Consider the following 19,607-nt stretch of genomic DNA (forward strand, 5'->3'; position numbering starts at 1 on the left):
CAATTTTACTGAGAAAATGCTTCAAAGATAAATATTTTCATAAAGATATAAATTTTTAAATTGCATGAGCAAATGATATGTTCAAAATGCAAATTTGAAAAATTCAAAATATGTACGATAGAAATAGACAAAAAACTTTCAAAAAATGATCTTTTCCGGCAAATGCCGGTCAATGCTTTCGTTATTTGTAATAGTTCCCTTTAAGTGTCAAATGTACAGTGATAAGCAAGATACAGGGCTCCCAATTCTTTTTAATGTAAACAAGACTCATTGCCATAGTTTTGTTTACACAGATTCAATATTACTGTAAAAAAATCTCTTTCGAGCTGATTTGTCTATATCATTTTCAGAATATAAAAAACATTTCCTAACACATTCATTTTAGGTCTAAAACTGGACTTTTCAATTCAAATTTCCTAACACATTCATTTTAGGTCTAAAACTGGACTTTTCAATTCAAATTGTTTTCAAACCAAAGAATTTGTAAGCTTTGTAACTCGATTATAAAACTCAACGAATGACACTTCAATTTTGATTGCAAAAGAAACTCAAAGAAACTCTCATCAGCTTGTTTTTTTAAAACAAGATTAGTTCAGGAATGTAGAATATTCACACAAATATTAGAGGGACAGAATTTTAAGAAAAGCTTTGGACAAGAAAGGGTTTTGCTTTACGAAGCTTAATAAACTGTGCAAGATTGACAAAATGATTGACAAAATGATTCACAAAATGGACTCTCTCAGGAGGGAAAAGAGTGAAGTGTTAGGAATTTTAAGGGAGAAACATTCTAAAACGTTACAACTGATCAAAGTAAGAACCCCAAAGTCCCAAGATAAACGAACAATAGTGCATTCACCAACTCCAAGGAAAAGTAAAAGAACGTTATTTTCCACCCCCCAGAAAAACGACTTCGGAGAAAGTCATGCCAAAATCAGTTTACAAAGGGCAGATCAGATGGAGATACCATGTGTAGAAACATTAAAATCAGCTCCAGAAAATCAGAAAGCCATGTCTATTACCATAAAGTCGTTCACGCCAAGTAAACTCAAGGTATTTTGATATTTTATATTAGTACTATTATTATTTTCTCAATACTAGAACACAATTTCAATTTTATGATATGATGAGCTGAAAATATGTTGATAACTTGAACAAGTGAATATAATATATAATTAAAAATTTATAAACTGTTGATTTTAGGTGCTGTACAGAACTACCAAGAGTGAGAAAGTGAAAAGTAGAATTATTCCATTAGGTCATTGCCAGAAAATTGTCAAAACCTTAACAAACAACAGTTCATGTGACAGAATTGGAAGAATTATCTACAAAACACCACTAAAAGCAGCGGTGAACAAAGCCGTTTTCTCTGAAGTGGAGAAGGACTGTGCTGCCATGTGTTCCAAAAAGTTGCCTTCAGTATTAAGAGATTTTAGCAGTGAAAATGTGTCAACTTTCTCCTTGGACAAATTGAACATTGAAATACAAAAGAAAGCTCCAGTGTTGCATGGAGTTCTGCAACATTCTGTGAAAGGATCCATTTTGGGAACTGTTGTCACTGCAGCAGTGGCGCTGAAATTTCGCAACAACCAGTTGTCAGCATTACACCACATAGTAGCTCAGATTTTAGATAAAGGGGGAGCAACAGATGAGGTTGGTTTTTAAGAAAATATTAGGATAATACAAATCTTTGTAATCAAGGAGTTAAATTTTGTCATTGACTATCTTTTATTTTACAATTTACAAATTTAACGGGTGGTATACTGTTTTTGTTTCATAAAGAATAGTTTACAATGAAGATTGAAGAATGATATTTGAATTGATCAATTAAGCAATTATGATGTTCAGAGATTTATAATTATATCAAGGTAAACTTAGCCTAAACTGCACCAGTTTAAATGGCTAATATTCTGTAAGAAAAATTGTCATGAATACAGAATTAGCTTGAATTAATATTATTTACAATATAAAATTTAGCAGGGACCAAAATTAAATAAACAGATTTCCCATGTATAATACTTAAATATCGATCATTGCAGGCTATTGATACTTTAGCAAAACTTGGTGTATGTGTATCATCATCAGCAATGTCAAAGCAGAAACAGAGGCTCTTACAGAGACAGAAAGAGAAAATTGGAACCCTTATGCTGAAGGAAAAGGAAGAATTAGAAGAATCGGGTAAGAATGATTCTCAGATATCTTGTGATATTATTGGGGATAACATAGACATAACTAGAAGTCCATCTCAGATGAGTGTAGATAGAAAAAGGCAGGTTTCTTCTGGTGGGGCTACAAAAAAGAGTTCTGAATCCATTGTTAAATGATACAGCACCAATCGCAGATATAAAATCAGTTGACAATTATACATTTATACCAAATTTCGACGAGTGTAGAAAATTGGATGAACACTTCATATACCATATAACAAATGTCCTTGTCAAATATGTGGGTTGCCTTAAGAAGTACAAAGACTGTGTGCCCAAGTTCATTCAAAACCCTCATTTGAAGGAACTTGCAGAAAAGTCAAATTTTGTACTGCTAGACATGTTGGATAAAAGTGAAAACAAGTCTGAGGACATGATCACTATCTTGGAACACATACATGCCAATTACATTGCACATACTGATGGAGAAAATCCAGCTGTCATCAAGAAAAAAGTGTTCGGAGGTGACGTGCTTACCAATGAACGAGCTTATTCAGCTCAACTTGCCATGTTGAATGGTGACACAGATTATGACAGACTTGGTGGGGGCACTTGTTCAAATAGCAAATGGATTTCCTAAACCCCTAATCTTTTAGGGTTAAAATTGTTTTTTCTTTCAAATTTGTATATTGTGTTTACATCATTATAGTTTCATTCATTTTTTTTTTTATTTTCAAAGTTCAGGTGCCTCATTACACTGTGAACAATTTTCTCAAATCAGCAGAAAATTACTTGATTATGATAGATATCATAATGGGTAAGAAGTATTTAAGTTTAAAGGCAAAAAATGTGCAATTTTGAATGAAATATTACACCGGGCGGATTCGAACTCATGATCTGCGGTTCAGAAGCCCATTAACCATTGAGCTATTATGATATACAACCCAATCGAAGGATATATACTTTTTAACAAAACATTTAAATCGCCATCTTGTGACGTAGTGTCTTAAATATTATAAGTCTAGGTGTAGTGAGGTACCTTTAGCATTTATTGATGATTTATTTAATTAATTATGAGCATGTTGTTCATTGCATGGACTAGTATTATCCTTTTTTTGATATTTAAGCATTATCACTATCCAATATATATATCATTTTAATCTATTTGATATTAAAAATAAATTGCCATCACTTCACATCATTCACTCCATTCATTTATGTGTACATTTTCTGTCACTTTAATATTGCAATAGTGTCAATGTTTGTTTAATTCTTAACAGAAATAATCATTTATATTATTGTCAAATTCTATTTATTTCAGCTTATATATCAGATTTTCTACAAGAAAACAGACACTGTTTGACATCCTACCGAAGGAGGAACAGTACAATTTCATCTCGCAAATATCTAAGGAAATTTTGGAGAAATACATAAAAATACCCAATGGTACCTATAATTTATTTTATATGCACCTAATTAATATGTAGGATAATTAATGAAATAATGCCAGTAAATTGTATGCTCTATGTTTAACTAGTAAATTCAATGCTTATATAAAATTGATCCATCTAAGAAATAGATAACAACGTGAAAAAGTTCACTGGGAGATGAACTTGACTGGTCACATGATTGGTCACATGATCAAATCATGTGAAGTGCAAATCAAGCGCTTCTCAGTAGATTTTATCATGTAACAACCAAGTTTATATCCCTGTGAATTTTTTAACATTGCTATTATTATTTACATTTGAGTCAGCTCATTACAACCAAAATCAGAATATAACACTATTTTATATGAAAATATTGTATCATAGTAAGCTTGTGATTTGTGTTTTCATTGTGGCATTATGATCTTTAAACTCGATAAGAATTAAATTTGTTTGCACTAATTTGTAATTATAAGAAATAATATTTGCAGTTGTAAATACATGTATATGAAATTTTATAGGGCCTCAGCAGTACAAATTTTTTTTTTAAAAATGTATTTTTCATGTAATTTTCAGACTTGCCAACATTATTGACCAAAGCTGCTGCGATGGATACACAAAAACGACAGATTGAGGCAATGTTTGACAACCAGCAACAGCGCTATGTGTGTGAAGTGTGTGACAGGCAATACAAGACTGCAAATGGCATTCAACGGCATCTGAGAGACCAGCATCAGTGGGACATCACGGAAAACACAGGGGTGAATATACCTCAAGAAGACTACGATCATATTGCTGTGTACTCCGCCTCATTTATGAAGTGTGCCCTTCTTTTAAGGGATACAAACGATGCCTACCAGATGGGGGATGGCAACCGCATTTTGCTAAACTCCAAATTGCAGATGTTACTGTCACGTGTGGGAAACCATAGCAAGTACCAGTTGTGGTTATTCAGGTTTATGGCCTATTGCTATGCTTAGCTAACACCAAAAATGGCTTACGAATACCTATGGAACTGTACAGCTAACTTACAAGGAAATACAGGTCACAATATACCAAATGACAACCTAGTTGAACTGTTAGTTCAAGCAGTCAAGAAAAAGATTCATGCTCAAGGATCTAATGCAACTTACAAAAGTGCTAGAAATGCAGCATTGTCCTTGCAAATTCAAGAAGAAATACTGATCAATATGCAGAAAGAAATGGAAAAAAAGAAGACTGGACACAAAAGACCCCCACCATCAAAACTGAATGACATTGTTGCTATGGTGAATGAACTTATGTCAGCAAACATTTTTGAGAGAACTCCTGGCAGAGAATTTTCTAATTTTCCAGGATTTAAAGATGTATATTCGCGTGTGAAAGTGACCGAGCTACATAAATGGCTTTCCGAAAACAAGGAGCAACTATCCTATGAATGTGTTTAAACTTGCAAGTGAAACAATTGATGGATTTTATGAATAACAGACCTTTCCAATTTTAAAATATTTTAACAATTTTAATTATGTACAGTAAGAGTGTTGCATTTAATTAAGTATCATATTTATATGCCTCAATTATTGTAACAGTGCACTTACATTATCTTCTTTATAAAATTGGACTATGATGTTTTATTCTTTTATAAGACTTTTTATAAAGAGAAATGAATATATGTCCCTATTATAATTATGATTGATATTTTAAAATATGTAATACATGTGCATGTATTTCACTTATGTTTTAGACAAAATTATCCATCAATTTTTTATCAATTCACATTCAGCCCAACATTTGTAAAATGCCATTTCTTTTCAAAAAGATTAATAAATACATCAGCAAGTCTATTTTATTTCATATAAATTTCATATCTTTACATAAATTGAACAGTGTCATGTCTTACTAAAATGACAAAATAATAAACATGATCTGTTCTGATGTATCATTGTTAATCAACCATGCAATAAACAAAATCTGCAGATAGGCACTTGTTAATGTAACACAACCAGTAGGAAAAAAATGATGTATCATTTGTTATAATAATACCTAAACCACAGGAGATGTATGTACATCAAACATTATAGGAAATGAAAAATTGTTGAAATGGTTGACTAATCTCTTGAACTCGAAACTATTATAACTTGACAATAATTGATTGGCATATCGAGCTGTTGTGGGGCACTTTTATACAGAACACTTTATTATTCAGAGTCAGTGTCTATTTGATAAAATTCTATGTCTCCAAATACTTCATTGACAATATTACATACAATTACAGCTGATGCATATGACCATATTTGACAACACTTCATGACATCATCTGGATTAAATATTAGATGACATATTTCAACAACACTATCAATAACTTTATCTGTTAAACCATAAATTAACTCAAATTGCAAAACACTGTCATATTCAACCGACATTTGATATTTCAAAGCTAATAACTTTTGTTTGAGAAATTTTCTGTCTTCTTCAGACACCTCTCGACTCATTTCTTCCTCTGCTTCCTCTTCCTGTTCTGTCTCTTGGTTAACTTTGTGGGTGTTGGGACAAGTGTCATCATCACAACTACACTTCTTCTCGCAGACATCACAGCAATTATGAATGGGAATGATATTAGCTTTTTTCATCGCGTATGCTTTGCACAAATTGTTTCGCCTGCATTCATTGCTGTCTTTTGCCAATTTTACGAGTTCACATTCAACCTTCTTTAAGTGTCCCTTGTGGTTTTTGAATAGTATGAGTTCATTTGACAGCATGCCATCTCTACCACATCGCCCCATTTGTTGCACAAAAGTGTCCATTTCTCTGGGCAATCCATAATGAACAATATTATTCAGGCCAAAAAAATTAACGCCCATCCCAGCAGAATTAGTACAGATAAGAATTCGAATTTTCCCATCCACAGCCATGTCGGCTCTGATTTTTTCTTTTAACTTTTCATTAGTTTTACTATGATACATGTTAATCAATTCACAGTTTGCACCAAATATTTTAACAAAAGCAACGTACAGTTTTGAAACATCAGATATAGACTCGCAAAATATAACATGACGTGACATCTTTTCTTTTAGTGCTCTCAAGTCAGAAATTAACCATGCAAACACATTCTCGATTTTGTCATTATTAGGAATACATTTGGATGATATTTTTATATTCAATCTGTCAGGAGATTCAACAACAATTTCTGCATTGGAAGAAAAGCTTAATTGATTTAATATTTTTCTTCTGTTGCTTGGCCCTGCTGTTGCTGTAAGTGCCACCATTTGAGCGCTGGAACATAGTGAACGAAGTTCCCCAATTCTAAAAAACCATTCTCTAAATGGTTCTGTTTTCTTCTCTTGAGAGTCTCCCCTATAACATATAACATTATATAACTATATGTTTGTATACTTTTTTTCAGCGAGCAGCTTCGATTCTAAACCAAATTTCTATTATACACAGCATAGATCAATTGTTACAAGTTCTTACAACCTCAGCTAGTTTGTTAACTGTATGTCTAACTTTAAAAAATCTAAGTCACTTACCATTGTATGACTGTGTGTGCTTCATCGACTACAATTGCTCTTAGCTTTCGCTGGTAGATATCAGATTTCAGGACACCTCGCCATTTCACATCACCAACCAGCTGTTCGGGACTTGCATAAATAAAGTCATACTCCCCATTTATTATGTGATTCGTTTCAGCCGAGTCTTTTCCTATGTAGGTCGCTTTGAAACCCAAAGCAGTCAATTTTTTACATTGTTCAGACATTATAGAAATTAGCGGCGTTATTATAACGACACACGCTCCGGTAAAAAGTATTGGAATGCACTCGTAGGTCAGAGATTTTCCACTGCCTGTTTTCGTTCCGACGAAAACATCTTTTCTATCACTGACAGCATAAATAGCTTTCTTTTGATTAGGTCTGAGAGCAGGAATCTTAAATCTTTTGCAAATATCTGCTTCAATATTATTTTCTATGGGCGCAGCCATTTTTGATGAATACTCCTTATGTTACGTAAACTCTGATTGGCTGAAGTTAACGGAAGCTAAATTCGCTTTCCATTAGAGGGCGCTCCTCGAAACTAACAAAAGTCGACTCGATCTGCCAAGGGTGAAAAGAGTAGCAGAGTGGATCGTCACCCTTGGCTAGCGAAGATGGTTTTTTATTATGCAACCTAGCTTTGACAACACAATGTTCTATTCGTTTGATTCCCTAATACTTGTATACGGTAAATATACGTTAAAACAAGTTTCCATCGAAACACTTGGAATATACAATGTCATGGTGGACATTGAATTAGTTTATCACAACAGAGCGTACTTCACAGCCGAGTGTTTTTCTGAAGAAAATTCAACGGGCTATTGTTTTTACCATATAAAAGGCCCCATGTACCTTTCAAACGCGTTCTCCTTTTTTTCTTATTTGACAGAGTTATTCGAATCAAATGACATTTTTAATTGATGCCATTGCACGTGGTGTAAATACTGTTTCATTTTACGTTCCCAACGAAAGTTTAAAAAGTAGATTGATCTTTATTTATCCATTTGTTCTTTATTTTTTTCCGGACATAACGCAATAAGCGTCTGTATTAGATAATTTCCAATAGATTTTCAAAAATGGTTAAATCTATAACAAAGAAAGATTCAGACGTAAAAACGAGGAATCAAGGAAATTAAAAATCCCCTCAAACCACTAGTGGTAAATTCTGAAAAGAAATATTATATCCAGAGACCTTTGTCTACAATCCACAGATTATTAAGGCATGGTATTGTACCAAATTTTCGGACAGCAGAGAAAATGAAAAAATAAGAATCCGGACATCAGATTCCTTGACAGTGCTTCCTGAACATCAACAATTTAAAAAAGGTGGTTTGTATCTAAATATACAGTTGATTGTTTATATGAAAAAGCATGCAAAAAGTTGAATATGTTACAAATACTCAGGCATACAATTGATAAATATCAGACTTAGATTGGAATATGGTGATGTTGTGTGGAGCAGCTGTATCAAGGTATAAACTTGCTTACATATTTCTTTGTTTTTGTAAGTTATAAATGAAACTTTCAATCTTACATAATGAATCTGATATGTACTTTTGAAAAACAATCATTGATATATATCTACTTTTTAATAAAAAAGATTTTCCCCACAAAGTGGCTGGCACTATATTTTTGTCACAGCAGCTAACTAAATAGTTCCATTTATGTTTCATATTTCTGACTAAGAGCGCAAATAATAGCTTTATAGCTGCGATACACAATATTTCATACATAAAACGCTTACGTCAACCAAGCGGTGCGTACAAATGATTATTTTATTTTATTTTTCTGTACCGCTTTGAGTGTTGTAAGATCGACGACATCCAAAAATGAGCATTAAATGCTTAAAGAGTAACTTTCACTACAATGCATAATAATATTAATAAAATAATTTAACATGTAGCGAATATAAGTTCAATACGGACTTTTTTCTATAATAAAGAATTTTCCTATGCATAGGCTGAATATATTTTGGCCCTGTTTGGAGATCACCGAAGCCCATGTAGCTTCAAATATTGCTTCTGAATGCTGTAAATTTCATATTACTGTATTCGTGATCAATTAAAGACTTGCAAAAAAAAATTGGTAATTTTTCGCGGGGGATATCTATATATTTTTTGTCAAAAATGAAAGTTTGTGCATGGTAAATGTTAAACAATCTGCTACAAAACCTTTATGAATAGTTTTGGAGAAATAAAAAAAGGGATATTTTCATCGAAAATCGAATTTATGAAATCATGGTAAATGATAAACAATCTGCTACAAAACTTTTTTGATACCATATATTATGAATAGTTTTGGAGAAATAAAAAAAGGGATATTTTCATCGAAAATCGAATTTATGAAATCAAATAACGGGTGGGTTTTATAAATTTTACAAAACATATTTTCCAAAACTAAGCAGCTGCATTTGGTAATCAGTACATGTTTACAAGTGGCTGTGAAGCTTTTCCCGGGAAATTTTCATAAACCAACTTCACTGAGTGTGTTTAGATTGAATCGACATTCAGGACGCCATAATTATCAATGCTCAAAATCAAAATATTTTTGCAATTGATTTTTATATTCTTTTTTTATATATTATTGACGAAATAGAATATTTTTGTTATAATCTATATTCACTTTAATTTAACGATAGTACGCCTTTTATTTATAAGGGGTTGCGCACCCGCTACTTATATCTTATCTCAGAAAATACAAATAAAAACTATTTAGGATTTTTTTTTTTTTATAATCGATTTTTCCGTTGTACGGTAGTTGAGAGCGTTGCTGTTACAATAAAATGAAACTTTGTAGGTGTGCGTTAAAAACCAAAAGGAAAGTAAAAAATCGTACGGCATTGAAAATCTAAACACAGAATAATTGTGGTATTTTTCCAAGGGAATCCATTATATATGTACCAATTTACATTTGTAATATACCAAATATGCTGCATTTTTATAGACTAAAAACCAGACGGTAGAATTTATTATATTTTATGTATAAGATTACTGAATAATGATATTTATCACATACTACAAATTAAGAAGAAAAGCCATTATTTAATATGCTTCAAATTTTGGAAAGATACTTTTCTATATTTCTGTATTTTGAGATGATCCCTAAAAAGAACCAAGCCTATTCAAATAAACTAGCGTTTGTGTAAATAACATAACTAGGATATGAGAAATAACACAATTTTTTTTGTTGGTCCTTTTCCCGATGTGTTACATTAGGTGGCATCTACTGCTTAAGTCACGTCTTCGACGCCATCTTCCTCTCCACTAGAATGCAAACTTACACGATTAATTTTAGATACCTTTGTATGAGAAAAAAGTGGAATATGTCTTAACATACTAAAAGAATTCAAGAAACCAAAAACGTTGGATCATGCCCGAATTATATTCACTGTAGTAGAATTTAACGAATTCACTGAAACTAAATTTTGAATTTCCCAGTTACTCATTTCTGGACAATGACTGCAAAAATACAAGGATGGAAGGTCGTCAGAAGATAAAAAAAAGCTGTCAGTTTCAATCAATGCTTAGTTATTTAAGTTGAAGTTACCTGAAAGCAAGTTAAAAAACAAAAACGACTGACTATAAAGTCATGAACACCGCTCGTAAATAGGCACCGTCACACAGGTACCTAGAATCTTAGATTCCTTAGATTCCGTTTCACCCGATTGCACACCTGAAACTCGAGATCGACGATTCTTTTCGTGGTCTTTGCATTTATTGCTTAATTCTAGGTGCATTTTCTGTAATGCATTGACTAATTTATTTGATAGAAGTATTCTCCTGGTTTGAAAATATTGCGTAAAATTTGATAATTTCAACGCAACCGAATAACACGGGAAGGTGATATGTACGTTCACACAGGTGAGACCTCTAGAGCAAAAAGTTCTTTAAAGGGGTTGTAGGGAGGGCAGTGATGAAAGAAAATGTGGCGAGTTTTAGCTTTAATGGGCTGAAGCATTAATTTCGAATCTTCAGTCATACGTTTGAATCCCACTGGAGATTTTATAATTTTTACATATAAAACTATTTTTTTGCCATTATTTTGAAAATTATTAAGTGGAGAAAGTAATTTAATTATTATCCACGAAAATATCGACAGGTGTCCCAAACCACCTGGCTTTCTATGATTTTTATTCTATATTTTGTACCACATTCTAGATTCCGATGGGACCACTTCGACCACTTTCGCCTTTAGGTCGAGGTGCGAGAGTGCGAAGTTTGCAAAGGCAAAATTTTTCAAATTTGCAATTTGAACATATCAATTGCTCTTGCATTTTTATAATTAATCTTTAAAGCACTTTCTCAGTAAAATGATATATATTCTGCATTGTTTTAACCTAGGCTTTGACCAGTCTCTGTTCCTTTTTTCTTTCGGGCACCCCAGATTTCGGGTCGAATTTTGCGGACACTTACCCAAATGTTTTCATCCCCTTGTTCTGTAGGCATACTTTGTCTTTTTTAAAAATTTAAAACAGCATTTTTAAACACCGTTTATCTTTTATGCAGAATTGTACATTTTGTAAATAAATATCTTCTTCCTTAAATGTATATTTGCTTTTTGATTTAAATATACATATGGAAAAAAGCATTAAATTTACCTCACTACATGTAAAAGTAATCAACAATTATTGTAATGTGCAACGTCAAAAACCATGGGGAAATACTGTTTGCAGTTGCTTTTCCAGATCATCAGAAATGACACAATTGTTAGAGAAGTAGATGCAGTTCGTTCTTTGCAAAGAACGTGTTCATTGGTAACATTTTATGCCAAAAATGCATGGTTTATAGGTTTCCCATGTTTATAGTAATATTAGAGCTCCCAAGCAATTTTGATTCTCTTAAGTTTAAACTGTTTAAGCATATATATATTAACTAATCATATACTTCACTTTGATTTTTAAAATGTCTTTTCAAATGTGCTGGAAAATGAAAATCTCATTCATGAGATTTTTGTATCTCTACAAGTTTAAATGAAGGTGATAGGTTTGTTAAATGTAGGTGATGTAATAAAGTTCTATAGATATTATAATATTATATTTGGAAGGTCAATCATCTACTTAAGGTGGATCCCTACTCAGATGCGTCATCAATTAAGCAGATATAATAAGCTTTAAAATCGAAAACGATATTTGTTCGGATTTACCGTTTTATGCCCTAGTTTATAATGTTTAATTGATAATTAGGGTCTTCCGTTTCCAACGGAAGACCCTTTTGTTTTTCTACGGTTTCTTTTTTTAGGGTCTTCCGTTTCCAACGGAAGACCCTCTTGTTATTCTATTGTTTCTTTTTATTATTATTAAGGTCTTCCGTTTCCAACGGAAGACCTTATTGTTTTTCTTCGGTTTTTTTTTCTCATTCTTCTCCTTTTTTTTTCTTACCGATTTTGTGTCAGCGATTACTCAAAAACTGTTTGATCGATTTTAATAAAATTTTCAGATCTTATTGACATTAGTTTAAACTTGATCGGAATTTTTTTTGGTTGATGACGTCATTTCCGTTTTTGAAATATCGACGTTTTCTTGATTTTCAGAGTGTCGGCTTGTCCAAGAGAGTTATCAAAAACTATAAAAGATATTAAGTTCAAAATTTCAGGAATGATAGACAAAAGATTGTAGATATGTAATAAGGCATTAATAAATTTCAGGCACAAAAGGCGCTAAAGCTCGGTAGGGCTCGAAAAATGAGATGAAAAAAGCGTTGTGATTTTGCTTGGTTTTCTTAGATTATCTTTTTTCTCACAAATATTTTGTTAAGACATGTAGAAGAACAAAAATTTATATTTACAAGATCTTTTGTTTGACTCCTAAAAAAAGGGGCTGGCCCCTCAAATTAAGGACCTAGAACCCTTCAAAGTTTTCACTTTATAACTCAAAAGCGGTTAAGATTTCGATATGGCTGTCGCGGCAAAAGTTGTTCATTATGATCTTATTAATGTCGTTACAATAATATTTTGTTCGGGTATTGCGTAATATGAGTGTAAAAAGCTAGACTTGTTACCATGTATTTGTGTTTTATTTGGCAAATAAACGGGGTATTTTGCGTATAACTGACATATTTATTAAAGGGTACCGGTTTACACACGGAAAGTGTTTAAACATTTTAGTTATTTTCTACTGAAACACATTATGGATAAAAGAACTGTTTCTATGCAATGCATTTGAGTCGCATTTAAAATCTAGCTGTATACCGAACTGTGTATGTTAACAATTACGTATCCGATCCCTTGCCGCAGCCGAGGAAATAGGTCACGAATGGACTAGCGAGCGGTCTGCCGTTATCTAATAAACAAGATTTGCGTCTTGCTGTAATGCACACATGGGTTTTTTTTTATGTAGCTGCAAACACAAAACTTCCGATTTTAATGATCTTAATAGTAAATAAAAAAGATTATGCCTTTACCTAATACCATAGACAGTGTACTAGCTTGCATTCGGAAAGTGTTTAAACAGTTTAATTCTTTTCTAGGGAAATATATTATGTGTATAAGAATTGCTTCTATGCAATGTATTTGAGTCGCATTTAAAATCTTGCTAGCTGTATTCCGAGCTTCATGTATGTAAACAATTATACGTATCCGATCCTTGCCCGTGGCCGAGAAAATAGGTCGCGGCTGGACTAGCGAGCGGTCTGCCGTTATCCAATACACAAGATATACGCATTGTTGTAATGCACACACGGGTTTATTTATGTAGCTGCAAACACAATGAATTCAGATTTTAACGATATTAAAGAGTAAATAATAAAAAGACTATATTATTACCTACGAAGTATTGCTGTTTTGCTCTCGTAATTAAAAAAAAATAGATAGTATGGCTGTCATTGAAAAAAAGGCGTTCTTTGTGTTCTTGTCTATGTCATGAAACAGTTTTATTGTTGGAAAATAAAATTCAGTTATCAAACTGCAAACGTTAACAGTTCAAACCCACCACGTTGAGTGTACATTTTCATAACACGGGCCGAGGAGATGCCGCGCTAGTGGACAGCCGATTCACTGTAGGACACATGCTTCTCGTGTTTATACGTTATCACACATTCCAATGCCCATTAATTCGTTGTTATTTTCATTTCCAATTATATTGGTTAACGATGCACCAAACCATTGGTTTAAATCATAGTTCGTATAATAAAGGGAAAAAAAAGCTGCCATCAATGAATATAATACAATTGTACGTTTTACAGTCGTACGATTTGAAATGTAAATAAATTCACTTGTGTCCGTTTGTGACATTTTGCTGCTGAGAATTAAATGCATTACACTACCAATTTCAACAAAATCTGGCGATATTCACATATCTATGATAATGTGATACTTCATTTGGCTAACAAAATATTAAAATTTTTATGAGTTATGAGAGAGAGAGAGAGAGAGAGAGAGAGTGTTAAGCAGGATGTAGTAAGTAAAAGTTGAAATATATTTAAAAAGCGTTCGAGATAAGGCAGCTTAAGAAGTCCAATTTTACATGCTTGCGGTAGGTACGGGCACGATAAAACAAACCATTTTTAAACAAGTTGAGGTTTTATTTACATTCAGGCCGTAAAATAATAAGGGTCACAATATTGGTATAACCTCTTCTCAATGGTAGTCAGTAACCTCTTCTCAGTTGTAGTCAGATTCATTAAAAAGCAAACTCATTGCTGATTTTATTCATTTATAAATTAATATTTTTTTATTCTGAAAGAATATGTGAGTTTTAAAAATGTAATGTACATGTACATTCATTGTAAAAGTTTTGACTGTATTCGGACAGTTGAAGATCGAGTAGCGAACACTAGACTTAGTAGATTAATTGTCTAATACAAATCGAATTGGCTTTAAAATTTGCATATTCAAGCACACTTAAATAGTTTATTCATAAATTATATATAATTATATTACTAAAAACGTCTGTATGCTGTATTATGTATTTGCTGTCTGATTAGGACTGTTCTTCCCCAAAAAGAAGCGCTCGGCGATCGCGTACAAAACGTTCTTTAAAGTACAACACCTGATTGGAGTACATGCGTATATACAATTTTTTTTAAAATGTGTACGTTTAACTAAGCGAAATTGTAGATGTCATGGAGTCAATAGGCAAATCAAATTCGCCAATCAGGCAATATCAGTTATCTAATGCCTATGACTGATAATTTTACAAGGTAAATTAATACATGTAAATATGAGTTTAAAAGCACTCCCTGCTCCCGTGTTTAAAGCTCCCGTTACCTGCATTCTTTTATTAACGATTTTGTGCACACATTTATTCGGAAATGGCTCAAATTTGTTACACGGGCCCGATAAGAAGATGAAAGGATGACCCCTAAAATTTCTTTCCCAAATATTTCAAGAACGGTCTCAAATTTCAAACACTGGTTGAATAACTTATAACTTAATTTGTACAAATTGTATGTGCATGAATGACAATGTTCCTGTAACTTAACAAAAAATGACACTTTTTGAAATGTAAAAGTTTCTGAATTCATCATTAAAATTAATAATGTTAGACGGCCCATGCAGCAAGTTTTTCTAGTCGAGTCTTTCGTTCATCAGCGCATCGATTGTGAAAATTTCAGCGGGGTTTGGGGTTGCAACAAGAGGGTGAAACGACCACGAATTTTGACAGATTTGGCTACAAAGAGTTTAAAAGAGATGGATACAAAACACAGGTGCGATTATATCTTTAAGAGATAAAAATGATTAATCTGTTTGCCATAAATACCAATTTTTATCATAAGAATATTTTAACATTTGGATCCGCCGAATATTTCCATTTCCCTTCATTGTTTGGTGCCTGATTTGAAATAACGTTTTATAATAAGTTGAGAAATTTCTTCAAGCTGCATGTTCCGATTTGTCGGCCATTACAGTATCAAATAATTTTCCTTGCAAACCTAATGAATAATCTTACAAATTTATAGACGTATTTAAACGGAAATGCTCTCCTTTCAACGTTAGAAATATTCAAAGTAAATAAAAATAAATTTGGGGCATACAAAAACCCCCCAAAATACATCATTGGAATGTTTAAAAAAGGAAACCGTTGGGTTTCATCCTCCGAATGATTGAGTTTATTCATCCTGCATGTTTTGCAATGATTATAAACAACGTAAACATCAAAACTATTAATGAACAAATGTACACTGCTTTATTTTTGTTTAAATAGTCATGCTGTATATTTTATATGTTATAATAGATTATATAAAAAAAACAGATGTCAAAGTCGTAATACAATCATACTAGCTTCGACGTAAGGGGCCAGTTTAAACACGCGGCGAAATAACGCAAAAATTTTTGCTTCGGCAAGAGACGACTTAACATCATACACACAAAACTTAGACATAACTGTATCTTAAACTTCGACCTTTTCAGAAAAAATATTATTGAAAGCCCTAATTGCCAATGCGGATTACCAGAAGATTCTTATCATTTGTTTTTTGGTTGTAAAAATTATATCAATGCACGAAATGAATTGTTTTCAAACCTTTTGAACTTAAATCAAATTAATATTATTAATTGTCATTTACTTTTGTGGGGAGACGATTCTCTGAGTGTCAATTTAAACCAACATATTTTTTTAGCTGTTCAGAGATTTATAAGAGATTGTGGCAGATTCGTGTAACTTCAATTTTACTGCCTAAACCAAATTCAACAGAACTTTTTATACATGTACGTTTGTTCAATAACTTAACTATATTAGTAATATCCATTTCTATGTACTTTCCATTGTAAACTACTATACAGTTGTAAATTGTTATACTTGGTAAGAACCTCGTAAGTTGTAAGAACTTGTGTTCGAACCATTTGTATATGTTTATACAATAAAATATGTTCAAACCAACCATCAAACCAACGCAAAACCCTTTTATGTCGATTATTTTGCGAATACACAACAAAACTTGTCTAATCCGGCGGAGGGTGGTTCTGAAAAAAAAAATGGCCGGATTAGGCAACATCCGGTTTAGAGGATATTGTTGCAAATTAACTTTAGTATTTAATGCAGTAGGTCCTGATCGTGTATTCTTGCAAAATGTTCAACTGTTCTGAATTATATTAGATTTCATCGATCTTATTTACGGTACAAATTTTCATTTTAAATATTTTTTTTTTCAAACAATAAATTCATAACGGAATACATACGATGGAAATCCTTGAATTAAATCGTCGTTATTGATAATCTTTCAAACATCCGATTTACCTGAAAAGTGCATGCTTAACCGTAAATTGTTAAACAAAACATTAACAAGTCAACAGGTGGCTGAAATACCTGATGGCGAGAACTGTTTTGATGCAGGGAAACAATAGATAAATATTAATATAAATGAGAATTTTATATAAAAAAAAAATGAGCATTTTGACAGAATAATATGCATCTCTGTACGTGTAGCCATGCAACGGGGATAACAAACGAAATCGGCAGTCTTACTCCCGCAGTATCCTGAATCACGGCCTGAAAAAAACTGGGTGAACTATAATCTAATTATCCAATTGCAATTCATAACAAGACTTTACGGTATTAACTGAAAAAAGTTGCTTCTTTGGATCTATATTAACAGTTGTTTAAATCAATAGCAACGACAGAAAAATTGGTCAATAATTGAGCATTAATATCTCGCAGAAAGCCGATTGATCGATAAGTCGATAAGTGGACGGACTACGGGAGATAACTCTCACTAATAATATGCAGTAGGCTTTTTCATTGCGCCGGTTAACAGAATAGATAGGATCCGGATTGCACAAATTTTTTTAAACAAAAATGATGGGAAAATGTCAAGGGGCTGAATAATGTCGCCGGATTGGGCAGCATGTCGTAATAAACAACATCCGGATTCAACGAGTTTCAACATGTACATAATTTTTTAATTGAAATATGGCTTAATTGACAGGGAAAACTACATGTACTGCAACGTATATTATTGCACACATACTTAGCATAACCATCGTTTAAAAGCGTACAATTATTTTATTGAAAATCGGACCAAGCAGCTTTAACATTAAGATTTACATGTGTAAGACACTTTATTTGTCATGTGCATGATCATGTGCATTAATTATTTTCAATACCTGCTTATTCTCCACAATGATCTCCAATTCCATTCACAACTGTTGTCATTCAAAATCACATGAATTAAACAAAATTTAAAATTTTGTGTCGATCTCAACTGTTATGTATCCAAGAAATCTATTGATTTTAACTGTACATGTGTTACGTAATTAGGTAATAACGTTTTTAGGGGTCAAACTTCATTTACAAATTACCATTTTTCCTTCGTAAACATTTACAGGATCGAAAACAGATTTCCTACGGATATTTATAATGGGGAATGTTTACATCTTTCCTCAATTCGGAAGTCTTTCGGAATATCTAGCACAATTTTTTAAAGTTATCATCCGGGCTTTATAATGGCTGATGCAATGCAAAATCCCCGTAGACGTTCTTTTTTTAGCCGTGTATTAAAACCTGACAAGCTAGAGGGGGCGTTTCAAAAGGGAAATCTTGGGATTTTTTCATACTATCGAATGAACATCGTCTGAATCAAGAGATATTTACAAATATCAAATAATTTAAGAGAATGTGTGGCAAAAATATCTTGGGACAGACTTTAGGTATAATACGTTTAAATATCCTTACAATATAATGATTTTCTCATGCGTTACCTAACTAGGGATATTAGGGGCCAGAGGTAAAATGGTTAAATCTTGTCTATTTCAATTGAAAGAAATGCAAGTATTTAAAAAAGCAACGTAAGAGAACTTATAAAAAGCATTACAGGTAAGCATTAGTACTTCACTCCTATTTCCATATCATGTTTTGTTGTCGAAAATTAAAGTCAATGACGTGATTTACCTTTTAAAAATCGGACGGAAGACCTCCTCGTTGCTCGCAACGAGATCGTGTCTAGTTATTATTATTATTCTTTTTCTTTATTTTTCTGACTTTTTTAAAGCTTAATATCTCAAAAAGTTTTCAACAGATTTACATGAAACTTTCAGGGATTATGTAACATCATCGTCCCTTAAAGATGTTAAATTCTTAACTACAACGTCACTTCCGTTTTTACGTTACGTCAATTTTTAAATTTAAAAAAAGTGATTTTGTCCAGGGCGTTTTTCAAAAACGCTTTAAGATAGAGACTTGGAATTTTCTGTGTTGAAGCATTGATCGTTTTTATTTGGACATAAGGCTGGAATTTAGTTTCCGTCACTTCCGGTCCAAACCGGAAGTATTTTAAAATTTTCGAATTTTCGAATTTTTCGTTTAAATTTCAAATGTTTATGACGTTTGTAGAGCTGGTCATGCTGAATACAAAACTGAAATCCGTTTGAAAATCGGACGATGCATTACAGAGATATCGGGGTTTAAAAATTGATTTTTCCGGAAATTTTGATTCCGCGTCCTTGGTTTGAAAAATAGCGTAATGTTCAAAGTAAAATTAATTCGTACCAAAAATAATTGTTAAGTCGTTCCTGAACACATTCGGATTTTTTTTGTTAAGTCGTTCTTGAAATCGGAAAGGTTTTTGTTAAGTCGTACTTAAAATCATTCGTATTTTGTCAAG

The 19,607-nt window shown here is 32.5% G+C and overlaps 2 protein-coding genes and 1 pseudogene across 2 annotated transcripts; 2 read left to right on the forward strand and 1 right to left on the reverse strand.

Annotated features, from left to right (window-relative positions):
- Positions 1 to 705: 705 nt before the first annotated feature.
- Positions 706 to 2,781, forward strand: LOC128174449 (uncharacterized). The gene is made up of 4 exons (XM_052840006.1): positions 706 to 1,050; positions 1,201 to 1,650; positions 2,037 to 2,175; positions 2,540 to 2,781. Exons 1-4 carry the CDS (start codon positions 706 to 708, stop codon positions 2,779 to 2,781), a joined length of 1,176 nt encoding a protein of 391 aa, XP_052695966.1.
- Positions 2,782 to 3,220: 439 nt separating this feature from the next.
- Positions 3,221 to 5,156, forward strand: LOC128174450 (uncharacterized; annotated as a pseudogene).
- A 264-nt stretch (positions 5,157 to 5,420) lies between these two features.
- Positions 5,421 to 7,523, reverse strand: LOC128174451 (uncharacterized). The gene is made up of 2 exons (XM_052840007.1): positions 7,075 to 7,523; positions 5,421 to 6,901 (listed from the first exon to the last, which is right to left on the reverse strand). Exons 1-2 carry the CDS (start codon positions 7,521 to 7,523, stop codon positions 5,746 to 5,748), a joined length of 1,605 nt encoding a protein of 534 aa, XP_052695967.1. The 3' UTR covers positions 5,421 to 5,745.
- Positions 7,524 to 19,607: the final 12,084 nt, after the last annotated feature.

The sequence above is a fragment of the Crassostrea angulata genome, chromosome 2 (genome assembly GCF_025612915.1).
Source record: "Crassostrea angulata isolate pt1a10 chromosome 2, ASM2561291v2, whole genome shotgun sequence".
Classification (NCBI taxonomy): domain Eukaryota; kingdom Metazoa; phylum Mollusca; class Bivalvia; order Ostreida; family Ostreidae; genus Magallana; species Magallana angulata.

What these genes read in the sequence shown, in the direction of transcription:
- LOC128174451 (XM_052840007.1), bottom strand. Translation starts at nt 7,523, where the DNA reads ATGGCTGCGCCCATAGAAAATAATATTGAAGCAGATATTTGCAAAAGA. An exon ending in GCACACACAGTCATACAATG is followed by an intron (nt 6,902 to 7,074) that starts GTAAGTGACTTA and finishes TATATGTTATAG; the next exon opens with GGGAGACTCTCAAGAGAAGA.
- LOC128174449 (XM_052840006.1), top strand. Translation starts at nt 706, where the DNA reads ATGATTGACAAAATGATTCACAAAATGGACTCTCTCAGGAGGGAAAAG. An exon ending in TCACGCCAAGTAAACTCAAG is followed by an intron (nt 1,051 to 1,200) that starts GTATTTTGATAT and finishes TGTTGATTTTAG; the next exon opens with GTGCTGTACAGAACTACCAA. An exon ending in AAGGGGGAGCAACAGATGAG is followed by an intron (nt 1,651 to 2,036) that starts GTTGGTTTTTAA and finishes CGATCATTGCAG; the next exon opens with GCTATTGATACTTTAGCAAA.